This window comes from Echinops telfairi, unplaced genomic scaffold (assembly GCF_000313985.2).
Source record: "Echinops telfairi isolate 266 unplaced genomic scaffold, ASM31398v2 ScPeMD7_4;HRSCAF=17, whole genome shotgun sequence".
In the NCBI taxonomy this organism is placed as follows: Eukaryota; Metazoa; Chordata; class Mammalia; order Afrosoricida; family Tenrecidae; genus Echinops; species Echinops telfairi.
The window spans coordinates 13,822,353-13,849,260 of NW_022103900.1; the positions used below are offsets into that span (position 1 = coordinate 13,822,353).

At 36.7% G+C, this 26,908-nt stretch overlaps 1 protein-coding gene across 1 annotated transcript in view; it reads right to left on the bottom strand.

Annotated features, from left to right (window-relative positions):
• Nucleotides 1-26,908, bottom strand: part of PSMD14 (proteasome 26S subunit, non-ATPase 14) — an 88,857-nt gene that overhangs the window by 23,855 nt on the left and 38,094 nt on the right. The window contains exons 2-6 of the mRNA XM_004703789.3: nucleotides 26,421-26,492; nucleotides 26,074-26,193; nucleotides 23,287-23,357; nucleotides 22,133-22,283; nucleotides 4,630-4,737 (exon numbers count right to left, since the gene is read on the bottom strand). Coding sequence (XP_004703846.1) covers nucleotides 4,630-4,737; nucleotides 22,133-22,283; nucleotides 23,287-23,357; nucleotides 26,074-26,193; nucleotides 26,421-26,492 — 522 coding nt within the window. The remainder of the gene's footprint in view (nucleotides 1-4,629; nucleotides 4,738-22,132; nucleotides 22,284-23,286; nucleotides 23,358-26,073; nucleotides 26,194-26,420; nucleotides 26,493-26,908) is intronic.

Below are 26,908 nucleotides of genomic sequence, written 5' to 3' on the forward strand. Positions count from 1 at the left end.
ACACAAATCTAGGGAACTTTGGAGTCTCTGGCTGGCACAAGTGGTTAACATGCTTTCTAAGCTCTCTAATTAGGTCTTCAGGTGTTGAGGTGGAGGAAGAAGGGGTAGAAGTGAACATTTAATGAGCATCTAGGATCCGCTTCACACATTACATCTTTAAATTTCACAACAATTCAATAAGGCAGGCTCGAAAAGCTTAATGTTTCCCATTTTATACCGATTAAAAGATGAAGTTGAAATTTGAACTCGGGTTCTTTGGACTCCCAAAAGCCTGTGCTTTTGCTACCATGCTACACCACCGTGTGTCTTAGAAAGTTCTTGAATAGAGTCCAAGTACTTCTAGGTTAGGGTGAAAAGAGGACATAGTTTTATCTTGAAGCTTTGTTAAGCAAAAAGGAGTCCACCAACTATTAAACCATTTTGAGAAATATACTGCAATAATGCTTGGCATAACGATATCCTATAAGGTCCCCTAGAAAGTGATGGTTTAAAATGGGTAATATAAAAAATTTAAGTACTAAGACTATGCGTGAAATCTTTTATCTATTTCAATAATCACCAGAATCATATTTCAGCCCCACTCCCTGCCCCCCAAATGCTATACTGTGCAATTCAGAGAGTGGAAGTAACCAGGGTCTTTTTTACTTTGTATTCACCACTGTGCAAGTTAAAATGAGGGTATCCATGAGGAAAGAATGGAGCTTGGCTTGAATTTCAGGTCCCAATCACTCCCTCATCCAAGCATCGTTGTCCTATGCCCTAACTACACAATTCTACATGGTGGCCATAAAGCTAAAAGCAGCAGTGGTAAATAAATTGAAAAGCCAGCCAATGGGCCCATATGTTGGAGATTAATTGAAAATATACAAGTTAATATTTTAAGGCACTATATCTTCTTAATTTTCAAATATATTTAGATAAAAGTAGTCAAACTAACACCAGATTCTGACTCATGACAACACTACATGTGCTGGAGCAGAGGTGTGCTCCAGAGAATTTCCCATGGCTGAATCCTGGGAAATAGACTGCCAGCCCTTTCTTCTGAGGTATCTCTTGGTGGCGCTGCCTCTCCAACGGTTTGGTTGGTGGTCAACTACATCAACCATTTGTTCTTTGGAGGACTCAAAAATGAACACAAAAATGAACACATCATGATAGCAAATCAAATGTATCCTCAAGCAGTCTTCCAGTTCCACTTATCTCCTTCTGTGCATTTATCCCAACCCACAACAAAGCTGGCTATGCAGTCATTGCACATGAGCTCAAAAAGAACAGCCTGTTTAGGTCAGTAAATTATAACGTCTCTCAAATGAACCAACCTCATTGATGAATCACAAGTTCTTAAACCTCTTACTCAAACCTATCTTCACATTTGTGTGATGTATGCTACCTTGTAAACCTGAGACAACAGGTACAGCTAACACAATTGCTTTTAAAATGTAATTAAAATACATATTTTATTCACTTTCAATATTGGGCAAATTAATGCTTCAGAATAATACAGTCTCATATTAATCTAAGCCCTGATAGTATAGCCATTATATACTTTTCCTCTTGTCAGAATTACTGTTTTTCTTATATAAAACATAATATATAAAAGGTATCTATTAGCTTTGCATTGTGGTAAAAACTGTACCATCAATTGCCATTAGTGCTTTAAAAATATTTTCTAAAAACAACCTATGAGTTTGAGAAATATGGAAAAGGAAATATTAGGAAAATATTTCCATAATGTTACCACCCAGAGATAATCAATACTAATTATCTTGGGAAGAAGGTAAATATAAGTGATTCATGTTGGCTATTTATTACCTATAAAGTCACTGTGAACACTGAATTAGCAAATGCTGAACCACTGCTCTACAGTAAATACAAGGGTTAGTTCGTGTGAGCCTCTGGTCATAAAGTTTTTGTCAATGGATGAATACACAATCTTGCTTTATATGTATTTCTGTCTAATATACATAGCTGATTCATTAACATTGAATTCATAGCCAGCAACGTTAACTCATGTCTGAATAGAGCTAGTCCTCAAGTAAGAGGAACTGCCAAAAACATATGTTATAGAATTCATCCGGTAATGGAGATAGCCACCTGTTTACCAATTGCCTTAATTCAAAGGAAAAAATACACAATTTCTTACATATTTATGACTGACAGTAGGTTTGCAACTTAGAACTGAGTGCCAGCTGAAATTAGGCTCCTATCCTCCCAGGAAACTAAGAGAGAGGATGGACACCAACATTCTTCCTTGGTAGATTACAATTCAAAAGGATGACTTCCAAGTCCTTGAAGAAGCATTCTTGGGTTGTAAAATTGGCAAGAGACTTTAAAACAATTTATATTACATTTCAAAGAGACAAAGATCTTAAAATTATAAGTTTTCTGAAGTATTCTTTTGTTGCTTTTAATTTTTTTTTTGTTGCCTTTACAACAGGACCATAAAAGCACCGTGACTAGTGATGTTGGGTTACAACTGAATTTCAGTGAGTAGACAAATTCACAAATATGGGGTGATCTACAAATAAAGAGGACTGTATGTATACTGCCCAATGGAAGAACTTGTATACTGTGTCCTATTTTACAATCTGTTCTCATTCTGTGTATTTATTATCAAATACTATTATAAAATGTAAGCATATTTTCCTTCCACTACTTTTAAAAAGTGTAATAACCAGGGTTAGAAAAGCATTAGTGGCCACCAGCAGGTGCACTGATGGCTGCTGCCATGCTTCTATTCCTATTACTTGAAAGCTGGTTAAGGAGCAAGGCCTAGCAAGACCAGCAAACTTCCTCTTCAAACTAAAAGCCATGGCATTTCCAAAAGGTTTCTGATCCCAGAGTAAAGACTTAGTTAACATATATTAAAAATCCTGGGCTGCTTTCTTTTAGCTAACAAAGATAAATCAAGAGTTTTAAGGTATGACTTTGTCACTTTGGGGCTTGATCCTATTTGAGTGTTTTAGTAATGAAATTGTCTTAAAACTGTAAAGCACCCAGACAGATGTCATTCTTGATGGGCACTATATAAACTGTGAAATAAATATATTTACAGATTTTAATTAGAAGGCAAAACAAACTAAAATGAAGGGGAAAAAATGATGCTATAGCTGGTTCAACGCACAAGCCCTTTAATCTTAAGTTGAGAACTTGCTTTTTAAAGTTGATCTTAAAGTTCACAGAATATAAGGTAGAACAACAAAAAAAGAGGCCAAATGGACTAACGTAGAAAGAAACAGATTTCCCTATCAATCGTACTTCATTTTTAAGGTTAGAAAGAAGTGTTCTAATTTAAAAGACAAAATCTGCAACAGGTGGCTGTTGATTTGCAATTAGTAAAAACTTCTGGCAGAAATATACCATGCAGTAATCACATTGATCTTAGATTATAAGATTCAGCTTAACCTTTTCCCAAAAATAACGAAGCCATATGATACCATGGGGGTTTATAAGAAAGGTCATTACCACAGGCTAAAAAGGTCCGATAATATATTCTCTTGAAACATGCAAGTATGGGCTTGTCTGTACCCAATCAAAAACACTGGCTGCTTATTTCATTCTCATTATATTTTGCAGTATTCCCTAACTTGTTAGGAAAAAAGTGGGGGAGGAGGCTTCCTCAAGGTAACACACCTCAATCCTTGAAATAAAACTTTCATTCTGAGTGAGCTATTAGATGAGCAACTGTTGCAAAAATATAAAGTTATCGAAGTATAAACTAGGCTTCCGCATGGTCAAAACTGTCAAAACCACAACCCCCCAAAGACAATGGTACCACAGAACAAGGTTCCAAAGGAGGAGCAGCAATAGCTCCTATAATGTCTTTGTCTTATGTGTTCTATTTAACCAAACATTCTATTTCCACCCTTTAATTAATCTTCAGAGGAGCAATTAACTATATAGACACAGACACTGGTGCATTTAAAATGATTTTTGCAGGCATTATAAAGATTTGTGTAAAAACAATGAGGCATGTGAATGACACAAAGAAAGTATTAATCACTCAGGAGGATATTAAGGATATAAATAACAGTAACTACAATAATGGTATAAGCATCTCTCTCTCTCTCTCTCTCTCTCTCTCCCCCTCTCTCTCTCTCTCACACACACACAACCAAACAAAACCCCACAAAGATATAAACTTGAATTAAAAGTGATACCCAGATGCATTTATACTATTTAATTTAAAGGTAATGAAAAAATTCAGGTATTATTTAAGAACTGTTTGAGGGAACTTTGTACACATTTTATCAATTTCCCTATTACTAGCAGCTATGAGAAATGTTTGCTAACCAACCCATGATGATTGCAAATGCACGCCACGTGAAACTCCTCTGTCCTTTTCTTCCATGCCAACTGAGCAAAGCCAGAAGGTACTCCCAAGAAACAAGCACTACTATGCTCCTTAAAAGGATATTCTCAAAATATGGCAGGAAACTCTGATTACAGATATCACTTACAACTATCTCAGAGATGAGCCAATTTAACTTTTGCAACAATATTCCATAATCCTCTTTTAAAGCACCGTAAAAATTAATAGCAGGCACAAACTAAAATGGTAAGAATCAGGTTTTGAAATTACTACATCAAGCAGGCTCTCCAATGTAAAACTGTTTTCGCAAGCATTACCTGAATAGATGGCTTGTTTAAGTGACCCAGATTTGAAGTTGTTTGTCTTGGTTCATGTCCTAAGACCATCATATTAGCATTGATCAATCTGAAGGCATCAATAACAACCTGTAAAAACAAGGTGTCAGGTCAATTCTTTTATAAAAAGCAAGTTATGATGCCAAGCAACAGTGGACAAAGCCTGATCAACTTGCATCTTTTTCTGGCCTATTTCCAGAGAATCATTTAATTATAATATTAATAAAAAAGAACCTCCTGCTGACTGTGCCATCAGCATACCACCCTTTACTTTGTAATGCAAGGTGACGCCAATAATTACAATTTTTATGAAGCAGTAAAGAAAAATATTAACTTTGCACCTTTATTATTGAAACATGATCCCTAAACTTATATAGAACCAACTTCATTAGCGTGCATGTTTGTCATCTACATTTTGCCTACTCCAAATGAATGGCAAAGAGAAACTAGAACTGAAAGTGAGCACAAGCTATGGGACCGCATCTAAAGCCCAGCCCTGTCACATCAATTATACCACCACAGGACTTGAAATGACAACAGAATTACAGCCAGCAAGGCACTGGCTCCACATAGTCGCTTCTAGTCAGATACCTTTTACTTCTTGTGACTATGAAAGACTTTATACCTTGTCTGATGGCCTTAAATGTCCAAAGTCAAGCAAAGGCAGCACAATGTAAGGAAACCAAGGTCATCCGTGCTTTATGCCAGGAACCTGGCACAGAATGCTAAGGTCCTAGATCCAAGTAAAAAAGCAACAATGGGGAGCCTCCTTCTGCTAGGTGTATCTGAATATTTCTGCACGGAAAGACTTGTCATTCTTGCATAATACAATATCATGTTAGCGCTTAGTGATTTAACAAGATTCATATACTACACTAACTAATGCCATTATCGTTATAGAGGTGAAAGAATTCATGAAAGCTTTGAAATATTGCGAAGTTTTTAAAAATCCCAAGACTGTACAAGAGAATAAATTCAATACATTATAATCACAGAGAATAATCTTAAAGCAAAACAATAAACTATTTCTAGGCTTGCCTTTTAAAAGTGCTAAGAAACTGAGACCTATTGTTTGAGAACATTAAGGAAAAAAGTTATTTTCATGTTAAGCCAACTAAAGTGTGCCTCTTTATACTAAGCATATGGGAGCTACAAGAGTGGAAAAATTCCATTATCTTTTAATTGTTTTTTGGTGAATTTTTTGAAGCTCCCTACAGGAGCATCGGGTAAAGTGTTAGCGTCTCAGAATCCCACAGAGGTGGTTCAACTATGTCCTATAGGGTTGCTATGAGTTGGCATCGACTCAGTGGCAGTGAGCTTGGTTTGTTTTTTTATATGTTAAAGAACAGGGTGTAAAGAAGGAAAAGAAAAGCCAATATTTCTAAAGGGCTGCCATGGGGTAAACTGTACAAACTTATACCCAAATAGTGAATCACTCCACAATCCACACTTTCTGTTCATCTAGTTGGGGAGTGGGGACCCCACAACAAAAACCCACAACTCTGAATTCTGCTTTAATTTCCAACAGTTTGAATTTCCCCACAGATTTCTCTGTCTCAAAGTAAAAGCAAACATCCCCAGAACATGAATGATTTAAGAGTTTGTGAAAACTGTCTTTTCCTTTTATACAGTAACTTTCAATCTACACAACTTTCACATTTTATTTACAAATCCATATGGCTGAGGCTAAGTTTATACCTTATTTATACTTAAATATTTTCTGATCATAAAAGCAGGTATGGGATATACTTTGATCACGTTATCATAAATAACTTCCAACAACTGTTTAAAAAGCACAAAGAAGTGAAAAAACATCCTGCCCCCATATTTCCGACTAAAGAACACATAAATGAGATCAAGTGAAAATGTAGGTAAAAGAAGGGAATAGTGACTATTGTGGCAGTCAAGATGTATATAACTTAAGCATGTACTGGATTAAGAATTAGCACTCAAACTATGAATGAATTGTAAGTATTTGAGGCAAAGTGTTAGTTAAGTTATACAGTTTTTAGAATAGTTTGGTTCCACTTTAAGATTTCAGTGAAATATTTGTTTTAAAAAAATCCAAATTGCACAAAACCACGGTAATTCCATAAAAATGTCTATATATTTTTAAGCTGAACGCTTTCAAAATAAAACAGTAGATGTCATTTTACACAAAAAGAAATCTCCTTAATATAACTCTGGAATATTATAAGTAGGTGTGAAACTTCATAAAACACAAGTGAAAATACCAGCTAAGGAGATGTGATCTGTCAAAACCAAACCCGAAATTTACAATTTCTAATATTTTATGGAAGAGAAAAATTCAATGACTTAATACACTGCTCAATTAATATAGGATGGGCACGCCATGCTCAGATTGACAATTCTTAGTAGCAATAGGACAGCCAATAGGAAATGACTACCTTACACCAAGATTAAAGGAATTTGCTGCCATCACTATAGCAACTGTCTTTAGGAAACTAACATGTTCAACAACCTGCAAGCCCAAATTAGATTTAGTACGCAATAAAAAATATAAAGATGGCAAGATAGCCTACATTTTATTTTCTGTACAAATTTTATAATTGCTTCTTGTACTATGAGAATAAGTGGGTTTCTCCTTAAGAGCAAGTTATCAAAATAGTCTCATTAATGTCCAGCGCACTAATGAGCACTGGGTGAAGAAGGTGCTAATTATTCCAGAGTAAGATTTGAGAAAAAGCCCCAGTGAGCACTTGAAGGTGTGCACAAGCCGAAGGCGTCTCTCCATGTTTGTGTATTTACAGCATGATGCAATAGAGTGACAGCCGAGTGGTCACTCCACGGGTGAAGAACAGAAATTTTAGATACAACTCAGAGAACTAAACCCTCCAAGGATTAATTAAGGTTTGAGGAGACAAGGCGGAAAAGTCCATTTTCTGAAGCGATCTGAATTTTCTGAATAGTTAGTTGCATAGTACATACACAGTAAACCAGTTCCGTTGATAACCTAAAAATTCAAATAATAATGTGACCCCAAAACTTTGCACAACAATCACTTTATTAACATGTACACCTAAAAAATCTTCACACTATTAAGAATGACGAATATGTTCATGAATATGAGGATCAACTTTAAATTTCCTCTCCATGCCGAAGTCCTAAACACCACCATTGAATCTCTATTCACCAGCCTGACCATTTAATTTTTTCTGGTACAAGTGCCTTGAGACTTTTCAGAGGTCACTGCAACAGTAGACAGCTTATAACAAAACCATTAGCAGTTTGGCTAGCTCAGGGAAACCTCTTACTTTCCTTTTTTGTTTATTATCACTGCATGAATCTGCAGCATATGATAGTTTATAATTTCTCAGGCTTGTTAAATTCATGTTAAAGGTCTGTTTTCTTGTTGAATAAATTTTGTTCATATAATGCTGCCTATTTCGTACACTCAGTCTTTAATAGCACCTTTGGTCTATGCGCAACTCACAGATCAAAACAGAGGACTAAAATAGGGGTTGATGATGCTATTTACATGTGTGATTCCTGCTGTCTTCTTGTTAGTAGCTTTAATATAATAGAAGACCTTGTCTGTTTTGTAATTAACACATCTTTACTGGAGAGATATTTGGAAGTGATTGCTGTGAATATACTGGTTAGTAAAATAAACACAATCACACACCACTTTCTGTTATCAGACAAATTTGTGAATTGTACACATTATACTCCAGATCAACAAACTGTGATATAACAGCCAAGTAGGAGACACATATTTATATAACCCTTTATTTTTCTGAAAATATGTATTCACTCTGACCTTGCAAATATAATTAGCTTGTGGGATGTGCAGATTTCAGTACCATGGCTGCTTTACTAATTGCAACTCTTGGAAATAGATACTAAATATTTGGAAGCTGCCAATGCAAAATAAAAACTGCATCTTTTTCTACATCTGTCTTAGCTTATAAAAGCAAAATAGTTTAAAAACAATACTGTGTCCCATATTTATTCCATGCATGCCGAAGGGTCAAGGATCCATCATTACATTCTAATAATGAATATAATGTAAGAATCAACACTAATTATTTGCAAATTCAGTCTAATCCATAAATTTTTGGCTCCTTTCATGAGTATAATACAGTTCACCCAATCCGCTGTTTTTATGTTTGTGTTTTCATATCAGCTGCCAGGTCACTGAAAAAAATAAATTTCTAAACCATAAACCTATAGTTCCTAAGTTTCACATCCAAAGGAAACCATTTTTTTCATTAAAGCTCTACTTTTTTTTCTTCAAAGTAGCCGCCTTTGGCATTACAGAATCAATATTTTAAGTATTCATAATGTAGTCATTTTATTGAACTTAAAAAATAAAATCCCTTAGATTTCCAGTTAAGAAACAGTTTAAGAGCTTCAAAAATCAATGTCCAACATTAAAAGAAATTAAAATCCAGGTACTATTATGTTAAAATTAAAAATATATAACCCAGCCACAAAGGAAAAAAAAAAGGTGTGTCTCTAAATGAGCCTAAAATGCAAGATGTGGAAAGAAAAGCAACACCCCATATCACAAACCCTTTATCACCTAGAAATGATCTGTTATCAACTGCTTAAGTTGTTTCTGGATTCTTTAAAAATTAAGGGGGCATGTGACCTAGGAAGTACTGCTGGGGTTTGTGACCATTTCGTTACGTATGCTGCTGTGCACTGCCTGACATCTATAAGAGAAAAACATCGTATGTCTCTTGAAAGCCCATAGCATAAAAAATTCAGACAAATCTTACTTTTCATGCCATTCCAATGAAAAGCACCAAGAACTAAAACTGACCCGTGCCAAATGCACATCACTGAATTGCTGTGATGTCTCAGTCTCAAGTTTGCAACATGGAAATTATTTATAAAATACCCATTTTAGCTCTGGAAGAGAAATCCCTATGTGTATGTGCATTTTCTTTCTTCATCCTTGAAGAACTGCTGACTGCAAATAGAGGTCTGTCATAAAACTTCAATATATTGGAAGAAAGGGGGGATGGGCTGTAAACTTGCATAATGTACTATTTTTGACACTTAAAGACAGGTATTGAGATTCAAACAGTAAAGACTCAAGTTTTAAACATATTTGCCATAATGAAAATGAACTGATCTCTTAAAAATTAGTACAGTAAAAGATCTTTACATTCATAAAACATTGTGAAAATAATTCACTTGTAAGCTTCAGTAGAATTTTCTTAGTTGTATGCATATGGTCAGCCTGGTGTCAGAGTTCAAATGCTGCAGGAATGCTGGAGTCAGGATCCAGTCTGTTAGAATTCTGACTCTATCACTTGCTAGAAATTATTGAACTTTGCAATGTCTCTAATTGCTCCTAAAGGCACCTCACAGAGTCGTCAAGAGCATGAAATGAACAGCACAGGTGGAACTGCCCAGCTCTCCTTTCACGAGGGCTTGCTGTGGACACCACAGCTGACTGGCAATCTCTGGCTGGTGCACCTTTGTACCCGGAAAGTGTCCACACAAGGTGACACTTCCCCTCAGCTGCTCACAGGCAAAGACTGAGCGCAGTGGGGGTTCTAGAATTTAGCCATCCTTGGCCAGCGAGGGGTTCCTCTAAAGGACAACTCTACATCAGCAGCTCCCCAGCAGCCTGGCTGAAACATTCTCCGCTCTGCTGCTGCAATCCGAAGGTTCTCCCCGATTATTCATTCCTGCTCCGAAGCTCCCTTAGCCTTTATAATTATTTCCCCCAATAAATAAATCTCTTATATGTCTAATTAGATTTTGGCATCTGTTTCTCAGAGGACACAAAATGACCCAGTAACAAAGCAGAGCACTGCAATTGTAATACAGTGTTAAGATTAGGAAAAAAGTTACCCTAAAATTAAACTTAAGAATATAAAGTTGTCATCCATAGATGCTTGGCATATGAAGGAAATCAATACAAAATTCTGAAGAGACATTTTAAGGTATGTATTTCCTTAGGAAAATTTTTAAGAAAGTGGTAGGGGGAAAAGTATATAGTTATATTGACCATCATTATCTTCTTTCTTTAAAAAATTACTTAATGTGCCTACAATCTTGATCGTCCTCCATAATAGGTAATTTCTAGAGTCACAAGTGACAAGTAAACAGTGAACTTGAAAACGGGATTCCTTGGGGGGACTGTTAATGAGTTACAAGAGACTGTCATCTCCAGGTCACTCGTCTGATACGCACCCAGAGTGCCAGTTTTATCTGGTGGCTATTCAGTCTGATACGCACCCAGAGTGCCAGTTTTATCTGGTGGCTATTCAGCCAGCCTCTATAGAATAAATCAGGACTCCAGCTAATTGTTAAAACAACAGCATCCATGCCCATATTAACAGTGCTGCATGAAATAAAGGGGGAAAAGTCTGCAGCTCAATCATGTTCACACGGCAGTGGGACTTTCATGCATTTCTTGTGCTAAGATCACTTTCCGAAGAGCTCCAACTATATCTATCCTCTCTCAACAGGCAAAGGCTAAAAGTAAGATCAAATATGTAAAATTCAATTAATTTGCTATATATCACTTTTGTGTATTCTTATTTGGTTTATTAATTAAAAGCTGTATAGAAACGATCGTTTGAAATATGGAAGCCAAGATAGATAACCCTGCAGAAACAGTAACAGGAGTAATGGTTCCCTGAAGGTATGGTAAGAGTGTTTGTGTGTGGGGGTGGGGGGGGATTAGGGAGCTGACAGCATTGATGACTGTATAACTCCACTCAGTGGGATAGAACAACAGAATTGTATGTGAATGACATGTGTAAGGGGCAAAAATAAAAATAATAAAATAAGGGTTCCTGGGGTATGGTGGGGGCGGGAGGGGACATAGGGGAGTAGATATCAAAGAGTTCCAGAAGAAAGAAAAATTTTTGAAATTGATTGTGGTAGCAAGTGTACGTTGTTTAATGTGATTGAACTATGGAATGTTATATCTGAAAGCTCCCAATAAAATGATTAATAAAAAAAATGAAAGAAACGATCTTTTGGATCCCCTCAACAACTGAAAGGTTAAGATTCCCAGTTCATAGATGAAAAAACTGAGTTTCAGGGGCCTTAGTACATTAAATGAAATGATACAACTAGCTACATGATACTGCTATGATGTGCACCTACAATTCATAGCAAAGCCAGTGCGTTCCATCACCAACTCATTTGATATAGCAATTATCATAACATGAAAGGCAGACCACAATTAGATTTTAACAGTGTGTCTCATTCACCACTCTATACCGAATCCTTCACAGAGTATTTGGCACACAGACAGTGCCGAATAAATCATCTGAAATATTGCTTCTGCATTCTCTGCCAGGTGGTATATAAGCTCTTGAGTGATGTCTGCCGATCTCGCAAAGCCAATCCAAACCTTTTCTATTTTGTCCAGTCTATTCGAATTTCTCCAATCTTCTAACTAAATTTGAATTTGCTGTTTGTTATCAAACAGCACTATGGTACAGTGATTAACTATGTGGCTGCTAATGGAAAGACTAGTGGTTCAACCCACCATAGGCTCTATGGGAAAAAGATGTACTAATCTGTTTCAAAAAAGATTACAGCCTTGGTAATCCTGGAGTAATTTTACTCTGCCTTATAACCACTATAAGTCTGAATTAACTTGATGACACCAGGGTTTTTTTTCCCCTTAATGGTATGTTTGCTATACACATAGTAATTTATTGCATGTCAACATATAAATACTTCTGAATATCTGTTCATCTACTTCTCTAATGACCAGTACTTAGTTATAAAAACAACAGTAGTACAATTTGTACTGTATTAGCATGCAAGGAATCAAATTGGTATGGACTATGGCTGACAAAATGTTATCCTGCTAACTAGTGATATTACATGTATATGACTTATAGGGGTAGGTCAAAAAGTATTGTTACTACGCTCCAGTTCATATATGCAAAAGTTTATTCCAATCCAAATGTGTCCAAATATCTCTTTAATCAGTGGAAGGCAGTAGATAAGTTGTCTCAAATACCCTTATTGCAGTCTCATTGGAAATGGAACCCTGGGTGCACAGTGGTTAGGCAGTAGGCTGCTACATGAAGGTCAGCAGTTTGAAACCACCACCAAGTACTCCACTGGAGAAAGAGGCCTTTTATCCAGTAAATTTACTGAAAACCGTCTTGAAAGCCTACTGAGGCAGTTCTACCATGTTCTGCAGGGTCACTATGAGTCAGAATTGATTTGATGGCAGTGAGTGAGTGAGTGAGTGAGTTTTGAAAGGGTATCTTTAAAAAGGGGGGGCAGGGGCAGGGGGTAGATATTTTGTGCCATGGACAACAAATGATTTTAAAATCGGGGCTACCATAAAATTTTTAACAAAATTCAAGCGGATATTTTCCAAAATCACTGACATTTTGGAGCAAGTTTATGGGAATGCTGCCCCACATAAAACATAACTTTTTAGAAGGATTAAGTGTTTTTACAAAGGTTCAAAGATGCGCTAGCCAAGAGTAAGACTCTCCACCTGGACTGGATAAATGAAGACACTGCAGCTGAAGGTCAGAAACTGGTGGAAGACGACTGTAGAATTACCATGGATTCTTACTGAAACTGCATTTACTAGGTTTGCTATAATGTGACAGCTACTGAAGTTGAGATCTTACATCATTCAGCATTCTCAATTTTAAGCAACTATCTTGGTCTCAGCAAGCTTTTGCCCTGGGTACCGAAAGTGCTGTACAAAGATTAGCTATCTCAAAGAGGCGGACTTTCCAATGAGTGCACAAGCGGGTGTAGTGAGGAAAGCTGATGGTGCTCAGCTACCAAAAGATATAGCACCTGAGCTACCAAAAGATATAGCACCTGAAGCCTTAAAGACCTGATGATAAACAAGCACCATCTAGCTGAGAGACAACAAAACCCACACGGAAGAAGCACACCAGCCTACCCCTACTCGATTGCTGAGGACACAGGGGGTGCATTAGCAAAAGTGGGGAAGAAAGCAGATGGTGCCCGACTATCAAATGATACAGCATCTTACAAGCCTGAAGACAAACAGATGGCCATCTAGCTAAGAAACACCAAAACCCACAAGGAAGAAGCACACCAGCCTACCCCAACACGAATGCTGAAGACAAAGCGGGTACATAGGTGAAGAAAGCTGATGGTGCCACGCTGTGAAATTACACAGAATCTGGGGTCCCACATGCTGGAAGATAAATAAGGGGCCATCTAACTGAGAAACAACAAAGCCCCACATGGAAGAAGCACACCAGCCTGTAAGATGACAAGGCGGCGAAAGGGTCAGGTATCAGGCATCAAAGACAAAAAAAAAAAAATCATAACATTGTGAATGAGGGGGAGTGCAGAGTGGGGACCCAGGGCCCAGCCGGGGGAAATTGGACATTCCCTTACAGAAGGGTTGCAGGGAGGTGAGGAGCAAATCGGAATGCAGTGTAGTAATGATGAAATATGCAATTTTCCTCTGATTCTTATATGCTTCCTCTACCCCACTATCATGATCCCAATTCTACCTTACATATCTGGCTGGACTAGAGGAGGTGCACTGGCACAGATAGGAACTGGAAATTCAGTGAACCCAGGACAGATGAACCCCCCAGGACCAGTGGAGAGTGGCGATGGCGGGAGGGTGGAGGGAAGGAGAGGGAGAAAGGGGGAACAGATTACAAGGATCTACATATAATCTCCTCCCTGGGGGACGGACAGCGGAGAAGTGGGTGAGGGAGACGTGGGATGGGGTAAGATATGATAAAATAATAAATTATAAATTATCGGGGGTTCGTGGGGAGCGGGGAGGGAGGGGGAAAAATGAGCTGACACCAGGGGCTCAAGTGTAAAGTGGGTGTCGTAAGAATGATGAAGTCAACATATGTACTAAAGTGCTGGACACATGACGTATGTACAGATTGTGATAAGTTGTACGAGCCCCTAATAAAATGATTATTTAAATAAAATAAAAAAGAGGCGGTCTTTCCCTTATGTTTTATGGAACAAATAAGAACTGGAGATGAGTCTTGGATTTACCAAAACAACCCACAGAACAAGAACCAATCAGAGCAGAGTTTTGAAGCAATTTGATGACCCAGTCAAATTCAACTCAGAGGTCACCTCAGAAGGAAGCCCATGTGAATGATTGTTGGGACCCCAGGGGGGTAATCTTTTTTTTTTTAATTGAATAGTTTTAGTGGGGGCTCATACAATTCTTATCACAATCCATACATCCATCCATTGTGTGAAGCACCTTTGTACATACGTTGCATTATTCTCAAAACACCTGCTTGAGCCCTTGGTATCAGCTCATTTTTCCCCCTCCCTCCCGCTCCCCCATTCCCCCTGAACCCTTGTTAATTTATAAATTATTATTATTTTGTCATATTTTACACCATCCGGCATCTCCCCTCACCCACTACTCCACTGTCCATCCCCCAGGGAGGAGGTTATATGTAGATCCTTATAATATGTTCCTCCTTTCTCCCTCACCCTCCTGATATCGCCACTCTCACCACTGCTCCTGAGGGGTTCATCTGTCCTGGATTCCCTGTATTTCCAATTCCTATCTGTGCCAGTGTACACTCTCCGGTATAGCAGGATATGTAAGGTAGAATTGGGATCATGATAGTGTGGGGCAAGGGGGTAATCTTGATAGATTTCCGCCCCCAACGGACAAAGAATGATCATGGCAGCTTACTCTAAAGATGTTTTTAAGAAAACAGAATTCTTTATGTAAGGGTTAGAGAGATAGACACACCATTTTCAAAACAGTATAGAACTTGGATGTAGGATATGTCAAGAAAACAATAATTTCACATATTAATATTTGGCATTTTGTTTCTATGATTTTTGTAGCAATACTTTATTTCTTTTCCTGTCTTCCAAAGAGACAAGGGCTCTTAGGTGTTGTCCAATAAAATCATACTGATATGTCAAGTATATAAGGAACACCTGTGGATAAGCGATCTGCAACTCAACATCACGCTTTTTAAAAGTCAAATGGGGCATTTCTGACCAGATTGAATAAAAATTTATTAAGAAAACTCAGTCAGTATGAATATATAGTTGACCTAAACAATCATTAGTGTTTTTCAATGCCTTCAGAATAGAATACAGACAGAGAATGCTAGGAGATAGCAGGTACAGTGTACACATTTTTACTGACTGTAATATTGCAAGTAAGCTAAATTTTCAAAAGAAATAATGTTTTTAATAAACATTTAAAATATCATAACCTACTTGTAAGATAGTTTTTGAACTTTGCAAAAAGGGGTCATTCTTTCTTCCATAAGGATGAATTATATTATAGTCACATTACAAGTTGGATTAGCTATTGCATTTATTGCTGGATATTGTTCCAGTTGTGGACTGAATATATCAAAACATCGCACAAGTGGTTGCCACTGTGATATTTAAGAATTAAAATTAAGACTAACTGAATATGTACATTTTAAAAAGACTAAAAAATGTAGAATCCTAAAAGTACTGTCACTGATTAAGGCAGGGTTTATTGGTTACTTCTATGAGCTTACTTGCCATTTACATTTTGAATGCTATTTCCCATAGATTTCACCTACATCTCATGTCACTTTTAAATATCTACAATAGTATATCATATGAAGAATGACAGGGATTCTTTACCAGAGTGCATTTATATTGATCTCAATGTTTGGCTCTATGGCTCTCATAAGAGCTGACAAAGATAAGTCTGTCTAAATTACTTTTTAAAATCATAGAACAAATACTACCGGCGAAAAATAAAGAGTCACACACTGCTTTAATATCCTTACGTCACTTTGTGAACTAGGACATTATATGAATGACTGGAGGTTGTTTGAACCCATATTGCAGCCTGATCCTGCTCTTTCTTTAAGCATCGTGCCTCAATGTACTGAAAGGGTAAGTATTTGGTCAATGCACATTACCAGCAATTTCTCAAGTCCCTCTCACATTTTCATTAGCTTTGTAGCTTACAATGAAGGCGATGCTTTTAACAGCCTGGAGAATTTTTTCGTTGTTTTTCAGGATCGTACGAATGTTGAGCACTACATGCCTAAACTGGGAGAAAATAGCATCCAGACTTTCCATCTTTGTGTTGCTTAATAAGTTGTTTCTGGTTTTTTTTTTAAGTATTTTTTTTTTCATGTCCAAATCAGTACTTCTTGCCTTCTTGCTGCTGCTCTCTCGCTAGCAGTGGTTTTGCTCCATTTGGGAGTCACGAAGCACTTGACGGGAATATTTTCAAACAAGAAAATTAAATAGAGAACATGACAACACTCAAGAGACACACAAGGTATGAGGCTAGCTGCTGTCACCTACGGATTGAAGCGTGCAAGTGTATGGTGAACTGCTTCAGTGACAATAGTGCAGATGAGAACAAGAATAGAAACAATACATACAGGCATTTATGATAGTTATCATGACACATGTATTATCGATTATGTATATATTGTACCATTATATGCCTGGAAGAATAGTTGCTTTGTATACAAGAGGCCTGAGACACACGTTGTACATGGGAAAGCTGTTGCACTCATTATGTACTTACTGTTCTTCTATCAGAATTTTGGAATTCTATATTATAAACTAATGGGGTCACAAAAGTAAACATGGTCAGATATTGCCCATATGGTGCATGGAAGTACTTGTTTATATATTATAAAGAGTATGGAGAGATAAAAAAATGTGGAACCTTTTTTCTTGATTGGTACTGAAAGAAGTGACACCTATTAATATTGTAATTTAAGAAACTCACTCACTGTTGTCAAGTAAATACTGACTCATAACGACCCTATAGGCCAAAGTAAAACAGCCCCATTGAGTTTCCAAAGCTGTAAACGTTAATAGAAGCAGAAAGCCTCAGTTTACTGGTTTTAACTACTGACCTTATAGCTAGCAGCCTAACACATAACCCACCATGCCACCAGGGCTCCAACTTAAGGGGAAAAAAGCAAAACTAAAATCACTGCCACTAAGCCGATTCCTACTCATAAAGACTCTATAGGACAGGGTAGAACTGCCCCTGTGGGTTTCCGAGACTCTAATTCTTTATGGGAACAGAAAGCTTGTCTTTCTCCTATGAAGCAGCTAGTGATTTCAAACTACTGACCTTGTGGTTAGCTACCCAACATGTAACCACTATGCCACCAGGGCACCTAACTTAAGAAAAGGCCCTGCAATTGTCTTCTGGGACTCATCTTCCATTCTCAATAATGTAATGCGGACTTAGATTTGTACATTTGTTCTGCTGCTTACCAATGGTATGATTTGGGGCAAGGTAACACGGCTGACATTAATATTTTACTTTTGTGTTGATAAAACAGACTAATAGTGATCTGAAATTTAAAAAAAACACAAAACTTTTAATAATAATAATATGTTGAAATGATCAGCATAACACATAACACATAGGAACTTCTCAGGAAAGACACAGCCCAGTGACCATAAAAGGAAATAAAACTTTTTTAATAACTGCAATTACAAAGGCAGCAGCAGGCGTATCTAATCAGTCAAAAACGTAAGAGATATTGGGATTCACAAAAATGCAAATATAAACACATATAAGGAGGGGTAAAAAAAATAAGGAGGGGTATGGAGAGCAAACTTCGATTATTTACATATAGGCTGTTACTAACTATTGCTCTAATAGCTGCTTTAACAAATATTTTCACTGGTTTGCCAAATCATGTGGACAAAAGGAAGAGGTAAGTTTTTCTGTTTCGTTCTTATAAGTTTATATATTTTTAAGTTTAATAATAATTTAACTAGAATAAACTTGTTGTGAATTTTACTAGCATTTAATTTGGCTTGGAGTTTTGATATGGTTTACCATGAAAAGCACCATAAACTTGTTAGTACTAAAGTCTGCATTTCATTTTTCAAAGGAACCAGACATCACAAGTCAAAATATCACAGTAAGTCAATCAAACTAATTTACAAAACAGAACCAACCCTACATATGCATGTATGTGATAAATAATATTTTATTGTGTTTCAGGTGAAATTTTACATAGCACACTATGTTCCTCAATAACAATTTTTATAATGTGCCAATATTCACTTGATTTCCATTCTGTTTGTTCTGTTTCCATTGATCTAGTGTCCTTTCCCTCCATGCCTTCTCAGTAGCTAATTGGTCTCAGATAGCTAATTGTTTAAATGAGCACACCTCACTCATGGGTGATAATTTATTTTATAAGCCAACTTACTGTTTAGCTGAAAAGTGACCCGCAGATAGCTTAAATTACATGGTCAAAGAGTGTCTTAGGGTGATAAGTCTCAGACGTTCCTTTAGTATGGATCAGGCCAGTAGATTTGGTCTTTTTTTAGGAATCTGAGCTTTATTCCACATCTTTCTCCCATTCTATTCAGAATCTTCTATTGTAACCCTGCATCAGATAATGGGTAGTGGTAGCCAGGTATCATCTAGTTCTTCTGGTCTCAATTTATAAGAAGCTGTAGTTTTATGTGGGTTGCTATTCTCTTGGAGAACCGAATTTATACTTAAAGCTAAACTTCAATTATTACTAATAAACACTGTGGTGCTTTACCTAATAATCATGTAATATGAAAGGGCTTCTAAAACTTTGTGAATTCAATTATGTTTTAATTATAGTTTTTCACAAATTTTTGAAGGTCCACCATATTTTTAAAACAGTAAATATTACTTACATAAGTTATTTTTAATTTACTAAAAATGGCATCTTAAATATTAGAGGATGGAATCTGAGCACTACCTTACACTGTAATTTAATGCAGGGAACTAACAAGGCTTAAAGATTTCCATCCTTTGAATTCTATCAGTTAAGGTAGCAATATACTAATATATAATCTGGAGGAGAAAACATCGGGACCTACGGTTCTAGGGGGACATGGGAAAGGGGGAGGCAGAGGAAAGGAAGTGGGTGTTAACAAACCCAAGGACAAGGGAACAACAAGTGATCTAAAAATCAATGGTGAGGAGGATGTAGGTGGCTTGGTAAGGCTTGATCAAGGGCAATGTAACCAAGAGGAATTACTGAAATCCAAATGAAGGTTAAGCATGATAGTGGGACAAGATGAAAGTAAGAAGAAATAGAGCAAAGAACTAGGAGGCAACGGGTATTTATAGAGATCTAAATACAGGCATGTACATATGTAAATATATTTATATATGATGATGGGGTAATAGATCTATGTACATAGGTTTAGTATTAAGGTAGCAGATGGGCATTGGGCCTCTACTCAAGTACTCCCTCAACGCAAGAACACTTTGTTCTATTAAACTGGCATTCCATGATGCTCACCTTCCCGACATGATTACTGAAGACAAAGCAGGTGCATAAGCAAATGTGGTGAAGAAAGCTGATGGCGCCCGGCTATCAAAAGCTATAGCGTATGGGGTCTTAAAGGCTTGAAGATAAACAAGCAGTCTCTAGCTGAGAAGCAACACAGCCCACTTGGAAGAAGCACACCAGCCTGTGTTATCACAAGATGTCGATAGGATCAGTTATCAGGCAATGAAGAACAAAAAATTATATCACTGTGGCTGAAGGGGAGTGTGGAGTGGGGACCAACGCCCATCTGTAGGCATCCCCTTACAGAAGGGTCACGGGGAGTAGACGAGCGAGTCAGAGTGCAGTATAGCATCATTGATACATACAACTTTCCTCTAGTTTTTTAATGCATTCTTCTCCCCTACTACCATGAGCCCAATTCTACCTTACTAATCTGGCTAGACCAGTACATGTACACGGGTACAGGTAAGAGCTGGAAACATAGGGAATCCAGGACAGATGAACCCCTCAGGACCAATATTGAGAGTACCCATACCAGGAGGGGAAGGGTAAGGGTAAGGTGGGGGGAGATAGGGGTAACCGATCACAATGATTTACCTATAACTCCCTCCCAGGGGGATGGACAACAGAAAAGTGGGTGAAGGGAGACATCGGTCAGTGTAAGACATGAAAAAATAATGAAAATTTATAAATTATCAAGGGTTCATGAGGGAGGGAGGGTGGGGAAAAATGAGAAGCTGATACCGAGGGCTCAAGTAGAAAGAAAATGTTTTGAAAATGATGATGGCAACAAATGTACAAATGTGCTTGCCACAATGAATGTATGTATGAATTGTGATCGGAGTTTTATGGGCCCCCAATAAAATGATTTAAAATAATAATAATAAATTAAAAAGTCATGTTGAATGTAAAAAAAATATAAAGGTAACAATATACTTGGATTTTCTTTTTTTAAGGGTAAATAATTTGAAATACAGGTACATAGTAAGCTCAGAAGTTATCTATTTTGAATTGTCTTATATATCAGCTTTTACTATTACTATTTTTATTTACAGTTTCTGGCCCCCAAAAGGGAAACCACAAATAGGCTCATGATTTAGAAAAGGCTTCAATTTCTATACATCATAATAATATGAAGTCAGAAAGTGTTCAACTCCAAATTCCTGACAGATAAGCATGCTACAGTGACTGCCATGTTTAGTTTGTTTGTGCTGGTGAACAGATGTAAATGTAATTTGCACTATCAAACTCCAGGTCTGATAGCAAGCTAATATTTATTTTTTAAGTTCTCTAAAAATTATTTGTAAAAAACTGCATAAAAAGGATTCCATAAATGTATTGTGATTTTATTTCAACAATTATTCTACACTACAATGGAAGTACATGCTCAAACAAGACACCTCAGCAGTATTTTAAAGCAGTAACCACCTAGCCAATTTCTGTATGTTCTGTAGTTTTTCTAATCCACTCTCCCTGTGGTTGAGCAAAATCGAATTGCCTCTCACATTTGCAGACAGCTCTGTGAAGGTGATAATAGAGCTGCTCCCTGCTGTCATGAGGCAGGAAATAGGAAAATGGCATATGGGGCTAGAAAGAAAGAAATAGGAAAAAAAAAAAGAAAGAAAGAACGAACGAACGAACAAAAAAAAAGAGAGAACTAAACAAGAACAAAAGAGATTTCCACAAAAAACAACTATAATCCAGTTCGCTTTGCAAGTTAATCTCTTTTTAGAATCATTTAGCATATTTAATCATTCATCTGCATTCTCACTGGAGAAATGCAAATGGTTGATACCAAGTCTTTGGGGCAAATTTTCATTGTCTAACATATTTTATACATACAGCAGCAAATATATCCTGTACAGTGTTCACAAAACATAGCTCTTTATTCTAATTGTTTAAATGCGGTGCCAATGCCAAATTCACCATTTGAAAATAAATTTTATAAATGTATTAAAATATTAATAAAATGTGTGTCACATGCTTTTAATGAGGCTTAACTCTATGGAATTAAAAAAATTAACAAACATTCATGATTATTAGATAATAGCTGCTTAAAACAGAAACACATCTCAAAGTAATTATCTGTTAATAATGCCAAGATACATTTATAGCCTTGTTCAGCTTTCTGTTTGTTTTAAGTAAACAGGCAGGGGTTTTCTGTGTAATTAAGATATCTGCTTTAAACAAAATAGTTTTTAAATAACTTGTCTGTAAACTCAATGTGGCAATAGATGCTAATAAAGATAGATCTACTCTACCTTTCCTTTTACACTCTGAATAGGATCCACAACCACTGCCACAGCTCTCTCCGACAAGGCTTCAAAGCTCTGCTGAGTGTTGATATCCACACCAGAAAGCCAACAACCAAAGCCAGGGTGACTGTGATACCAACCAACAACCATCTCAGGCCTGAAACAAAGAGGGCATTCAGATGCTCAGAACAGGAACAAGTAATACACTTATGATATGAAAAGAAACAACACACTAACAGGGTATAAATTAAGAAGAGATGAAAAACACACAGGTGTGAAAAAGCACCATTAGAAACACTGAAATCATATACCATATTATCCAGAAAACATGGAAATGAGTAAGTGTGACAAAGGAGTGCTATCATTAAGAGATGCACATTAGCAGTGGTAGATAAGGCTTTCAGTTTTTCACCTTGTTACCACACTTTCTCAGAGCCAGTTTTTACCCTTTCAGCATTCAAGTAAATATCTACTCCTTAACGCCTTAGCTCTGGGAGTTGGATTTTCCAGGCACAGAGTACATTTTTAACAATGGACACCAGGATCCACTGTTATGAAAGGATTAAATATCAATTAAACCAGCAGTAGAACTAGGAACTCAGTCAAAAACCAATTTGCACTATTCTGCCTGGCTGCTGAGCCTTTTGCTAACATTAATTTTGAAGTTTTTTCCACAGTGGAAGAATTTGAGCAAGAGAATGACAACTATTGAGATATTCAGCCTGGTGGGGGAGATAAAACTTGAAAAATATTTAGATTCTACTTTCTCTGTCTTTAAAACTCATATGTCTTATAGACAGACATTATTAAATATTCAGAATCTCATTCAGTGCATCTCTCAAATACAAGGAAACTACAAGCTCTTCATATTATATATGACTAGACAGTAACTCCATATGTTTAACAGAGGGAAGCTACAGTTCAAGATTACTATGAAATAGTAGAGAATTTTAATAAGCAATTGCTCCCTGGCAAATTTCCTCGATTCTATAGAGTTACTAGCTGGGCAGTACATAGTATTGATACTGCTAGATCCCTTTACAGCAACTATATGGCTTTTGTTCTACTACTGATATTCTTAAACGCAAAGACAAGTTTCTGAAATTCGTTAAATCATTTCCCACCCTCCCTTACTTTATATGAGCACATAAAATAGTTACCTTCCTGTCTGCTTCAACATATCCAACATTTTGGCTTGGAACACTGGATCAACAGCCTCCACACTAACCCCCTGATTTAGAAAGAAAAAAAAAAAAGTAAGAAAAATGGTTAGTTTTTAAGAACTTTGGGGGAAGGAGCTAAGTTTAGATTAAATGAATAAATTAAAAAGCTCCCCCAAAAAACCAAACTGCTTATTATTTGGGGATACCCCAAATCTTTATATGGATTTTAATAATATTTGATACACAATCACATCATTCAATTATAAAGCATATACCAGTAATGCTTCCAAAGTTGTCAACTACTTAGACTTCTGTAATGATTTAAGATAGTTTTAAAGATTTCTAAAGAGTTTATGAACTTTGTAAATAAATATAATCAGAAATAGCAAATAAATGTATCAACCACAAATTTTGGTAAGACCTACCAAGAAACACAGTTTTTAATGCCATCATCTTAGAAATGAGAGCTACGTCTCTCAACCTGATAGATTGATAGAGTAGCTACAACAACAGACTCAAACATAGCAATTATGAGGTCAGTGTCAGACCAGGCAGTGTTCCCTTCTACTGTACAAAAGGTTGCTATGAGTTGGAACCGACTTGATGGCAACAAGTTCTCTTGCTCTTCACTCTTTATCTCCACTCTTTACTCAATAAGGAAAGTACACTGAAGGAAGAAACTAATCCACTTGTTTCCTACAGTGGTATGCTTTCTGATGGTGTTGCTGTTTGGATGGATGGGGTAAAAAGTATAGCGCTTTACTTAGGACCTCGTGACAGATTAGGTAGTTTGAGGAAAATAAATACTTTACAATAGTGCCTGAAACTTAAATCACAAAAAACTCTCCCCCAGACAATGAACAACCTGGTATTTTACATGCATTAATTTGCCATCTTGCCAAAACTTCAGTTGCAGAACACAGAACAACAAAAAAGGTTCCTATCATCGCTCTGGTGATAAGAGTACCAGACAGACTTTCTTCTAATAGCAGAATCTAATCTAATCTCCCCATAAATAAAGCATTAAATGTAAAGTACTTCTTCCCACCAAACCAAGTATTTTGAATGTCCACTGTGGGAGCATGCTGCAGAAGTCCACGCTGACTCATAGCGACCCTCAAGGACAGGATAGAACTGCCTCTGTGGGTTTGAAACTGCTGACCTTGCAGTTAGCAGCTCAATTCATAAGCACCATGCCATCAGGGACCCTATCCAACAGAACAGGGAGCTAAAATCTGCAGGGGCTCTGGACTAAGAATGTTTTTCAGCATGGGGTCCAAAAATCTTCTTTTGGGTATCGTCAAATAAGCATTTACAGAGAAATAGTAATATAAAATCCCGAAAACCTTATTGTAAATTTACACAAAGGTTACACTTGACGGAAACAATAGCTTGTCTAATTATGTGTTTTCTGTGTGCTGACACAAAAAGTAGTACTTGTTATTAAACGCCACAAATAAGTCAGCACCCTACTAATGGTGACTACCTGCCGTACAGAATGAAATACTGCCTTGTCTGTTGTGGTTAGGACCAATGTGATAGATGAGTTTTTATTAATTGATCTTTGGAAGTCGATCGCCAGGTCTTGCTTCCTAATCTGTTTTAAAAGTCTAGAAGCATCGCATTATAGAAACATACAAGTCTCCAATGACAAACGAGTGACAGCTGTGTTTGAAATACACGGACAGAAACATCACATCCAGTTCTCCTGTGTAGAAGGTGAGAATCCTACCACTGATTCACCATCAACCCTCAAAAAGGTACATGGTCAGTGTTTTGCATTCACAGGCCATTCAGCTCCTTAGAAGAAAGACAAGGCTTTCTACTCCCGCAAAAAGTTAAAACCCCAGGGACGGCTCTCCCCTGACTTATAGGGTTACTGTAAGTCGGAATCAACTACCTGGCAGAGAGTTTGAGGGAGAGGTATTTTATAAGGCTTGATCAGAGAAATGCTGCCCATTATAGAAAAGCCACCCATCTGAAAAATTCAAAGAATCCTTTTTTTGGCAAATATATGGGAAAATTATGTGCATTACTACTTTTGGGGGGAAGTTAAGTAGAATGACTATTTCCCTTCAATCTAAAGGTATACCTATCCACAAAAGTCCAATGCATTAAAAAAAAAAAAAATTCCCAGAAAGAACAATATAGTCTGAGCAGAGTAGATTACGTTTAAATTCTGTATGGAGTAAGCTTATTCTAGAAACAAACAATCATGTCAGGACAAAAATAACTTTTGATTGTTTTTTTAACATATTATTTTAAACAATAAAAGCTTAAAATCATTCGTTAATATATGTAGAACATTTAAACAAGGGACACACACACACACACACACACACCCCTTAATCTACTACACACCGACACACACACACATATATATATATATATATATATATATATATATACTTTAAACAAGGGACATGTTGCAAAACAATGGAAATATAGCTAATACACATGAATTAAAAACAGAAAGAAAATATTTTAAACATTTTAAACCAAGTATTCAGACTAAACAAACGAATCCCTGCTATTTTCTATGTTAAAGCTGAAGGTATGAATTCATTTTGTGGGCCTACAAGGAACCCACAGAGCATTTATGAGGTGATTTAGTTGAACACAGTCTAGAAACTTCTGTCTCTAAAAATTTATTAAAACTACTTTTTCATATAGAAAAGAGGATAATATAAGTGAGAAAATATGATGAAAAGTTATTTTGCCTACAAAAATAAAAAGAGAAGAGAAACACATTTATTTGCAGCAGGCAACCCTAAAAGTACTCACTGTTCCTGACTGTGGCATTGCAAAGACATCAATCACTCTGACGGTGTAATCGTCCACAAACTCTCCCAGCATCAGACCCATAACTTCCATTGGCACTCCAGCACGACCATGCTTGAGCATCTGCAAAGGAGACACAACCGTATTTCTTTGAGACCTCTGACACTTTGTTGTACCTTGTACTACTTTGGCCTAATTTTGTGTTCGAGGAAGTAAATTACTCTATTTATAGAAGCACCTAAAACAATAGTCTATGTCTGAGAAGATTATGGTGATGAATGTTTTAAAAATAAAGATAACAGTCAAGGCAATAGAGCTTTCTAAAGCAAAGAACCCCATTCAATACTTACTTTTAACAGTGCCAAGGAAGAGATATAGACTTGTTCTGCTGTGTCCACGGCAGGAGCATCAGTAGGTGGCCCCTAGAAACAAGTGTATCAATTATTATAAACATAAGAGTTTACAAGTTTAAAATGAAACTTACATGTCAAATACAAGTACATGTATTTTAAAAGAATTCTAGCGTAACATGTCAAATACCCTTTTATTCATTACAACATAAGTAATGAAAACAAGTTTTCAAATATCAAACCCCTATAAAACAAGAAAAGGCTTGATATCAGGCAAGTTTTCTTTCTTTTTTTTCCTCTAGGTTTTTTTTTCCTCATCAACTTTAGATGGATTTTTTAAAAATCATTTTATTAGGGGCTCATACAACTCTTATCACAATGCATACATACATCAGTTGTGTAAAGCACATTTGTACATTCATTGCCCTCATCATTCTCAAAACATTTGCTCTCCACCTAAGCCCCTGGCATCAGCTCCTCATTTTTCC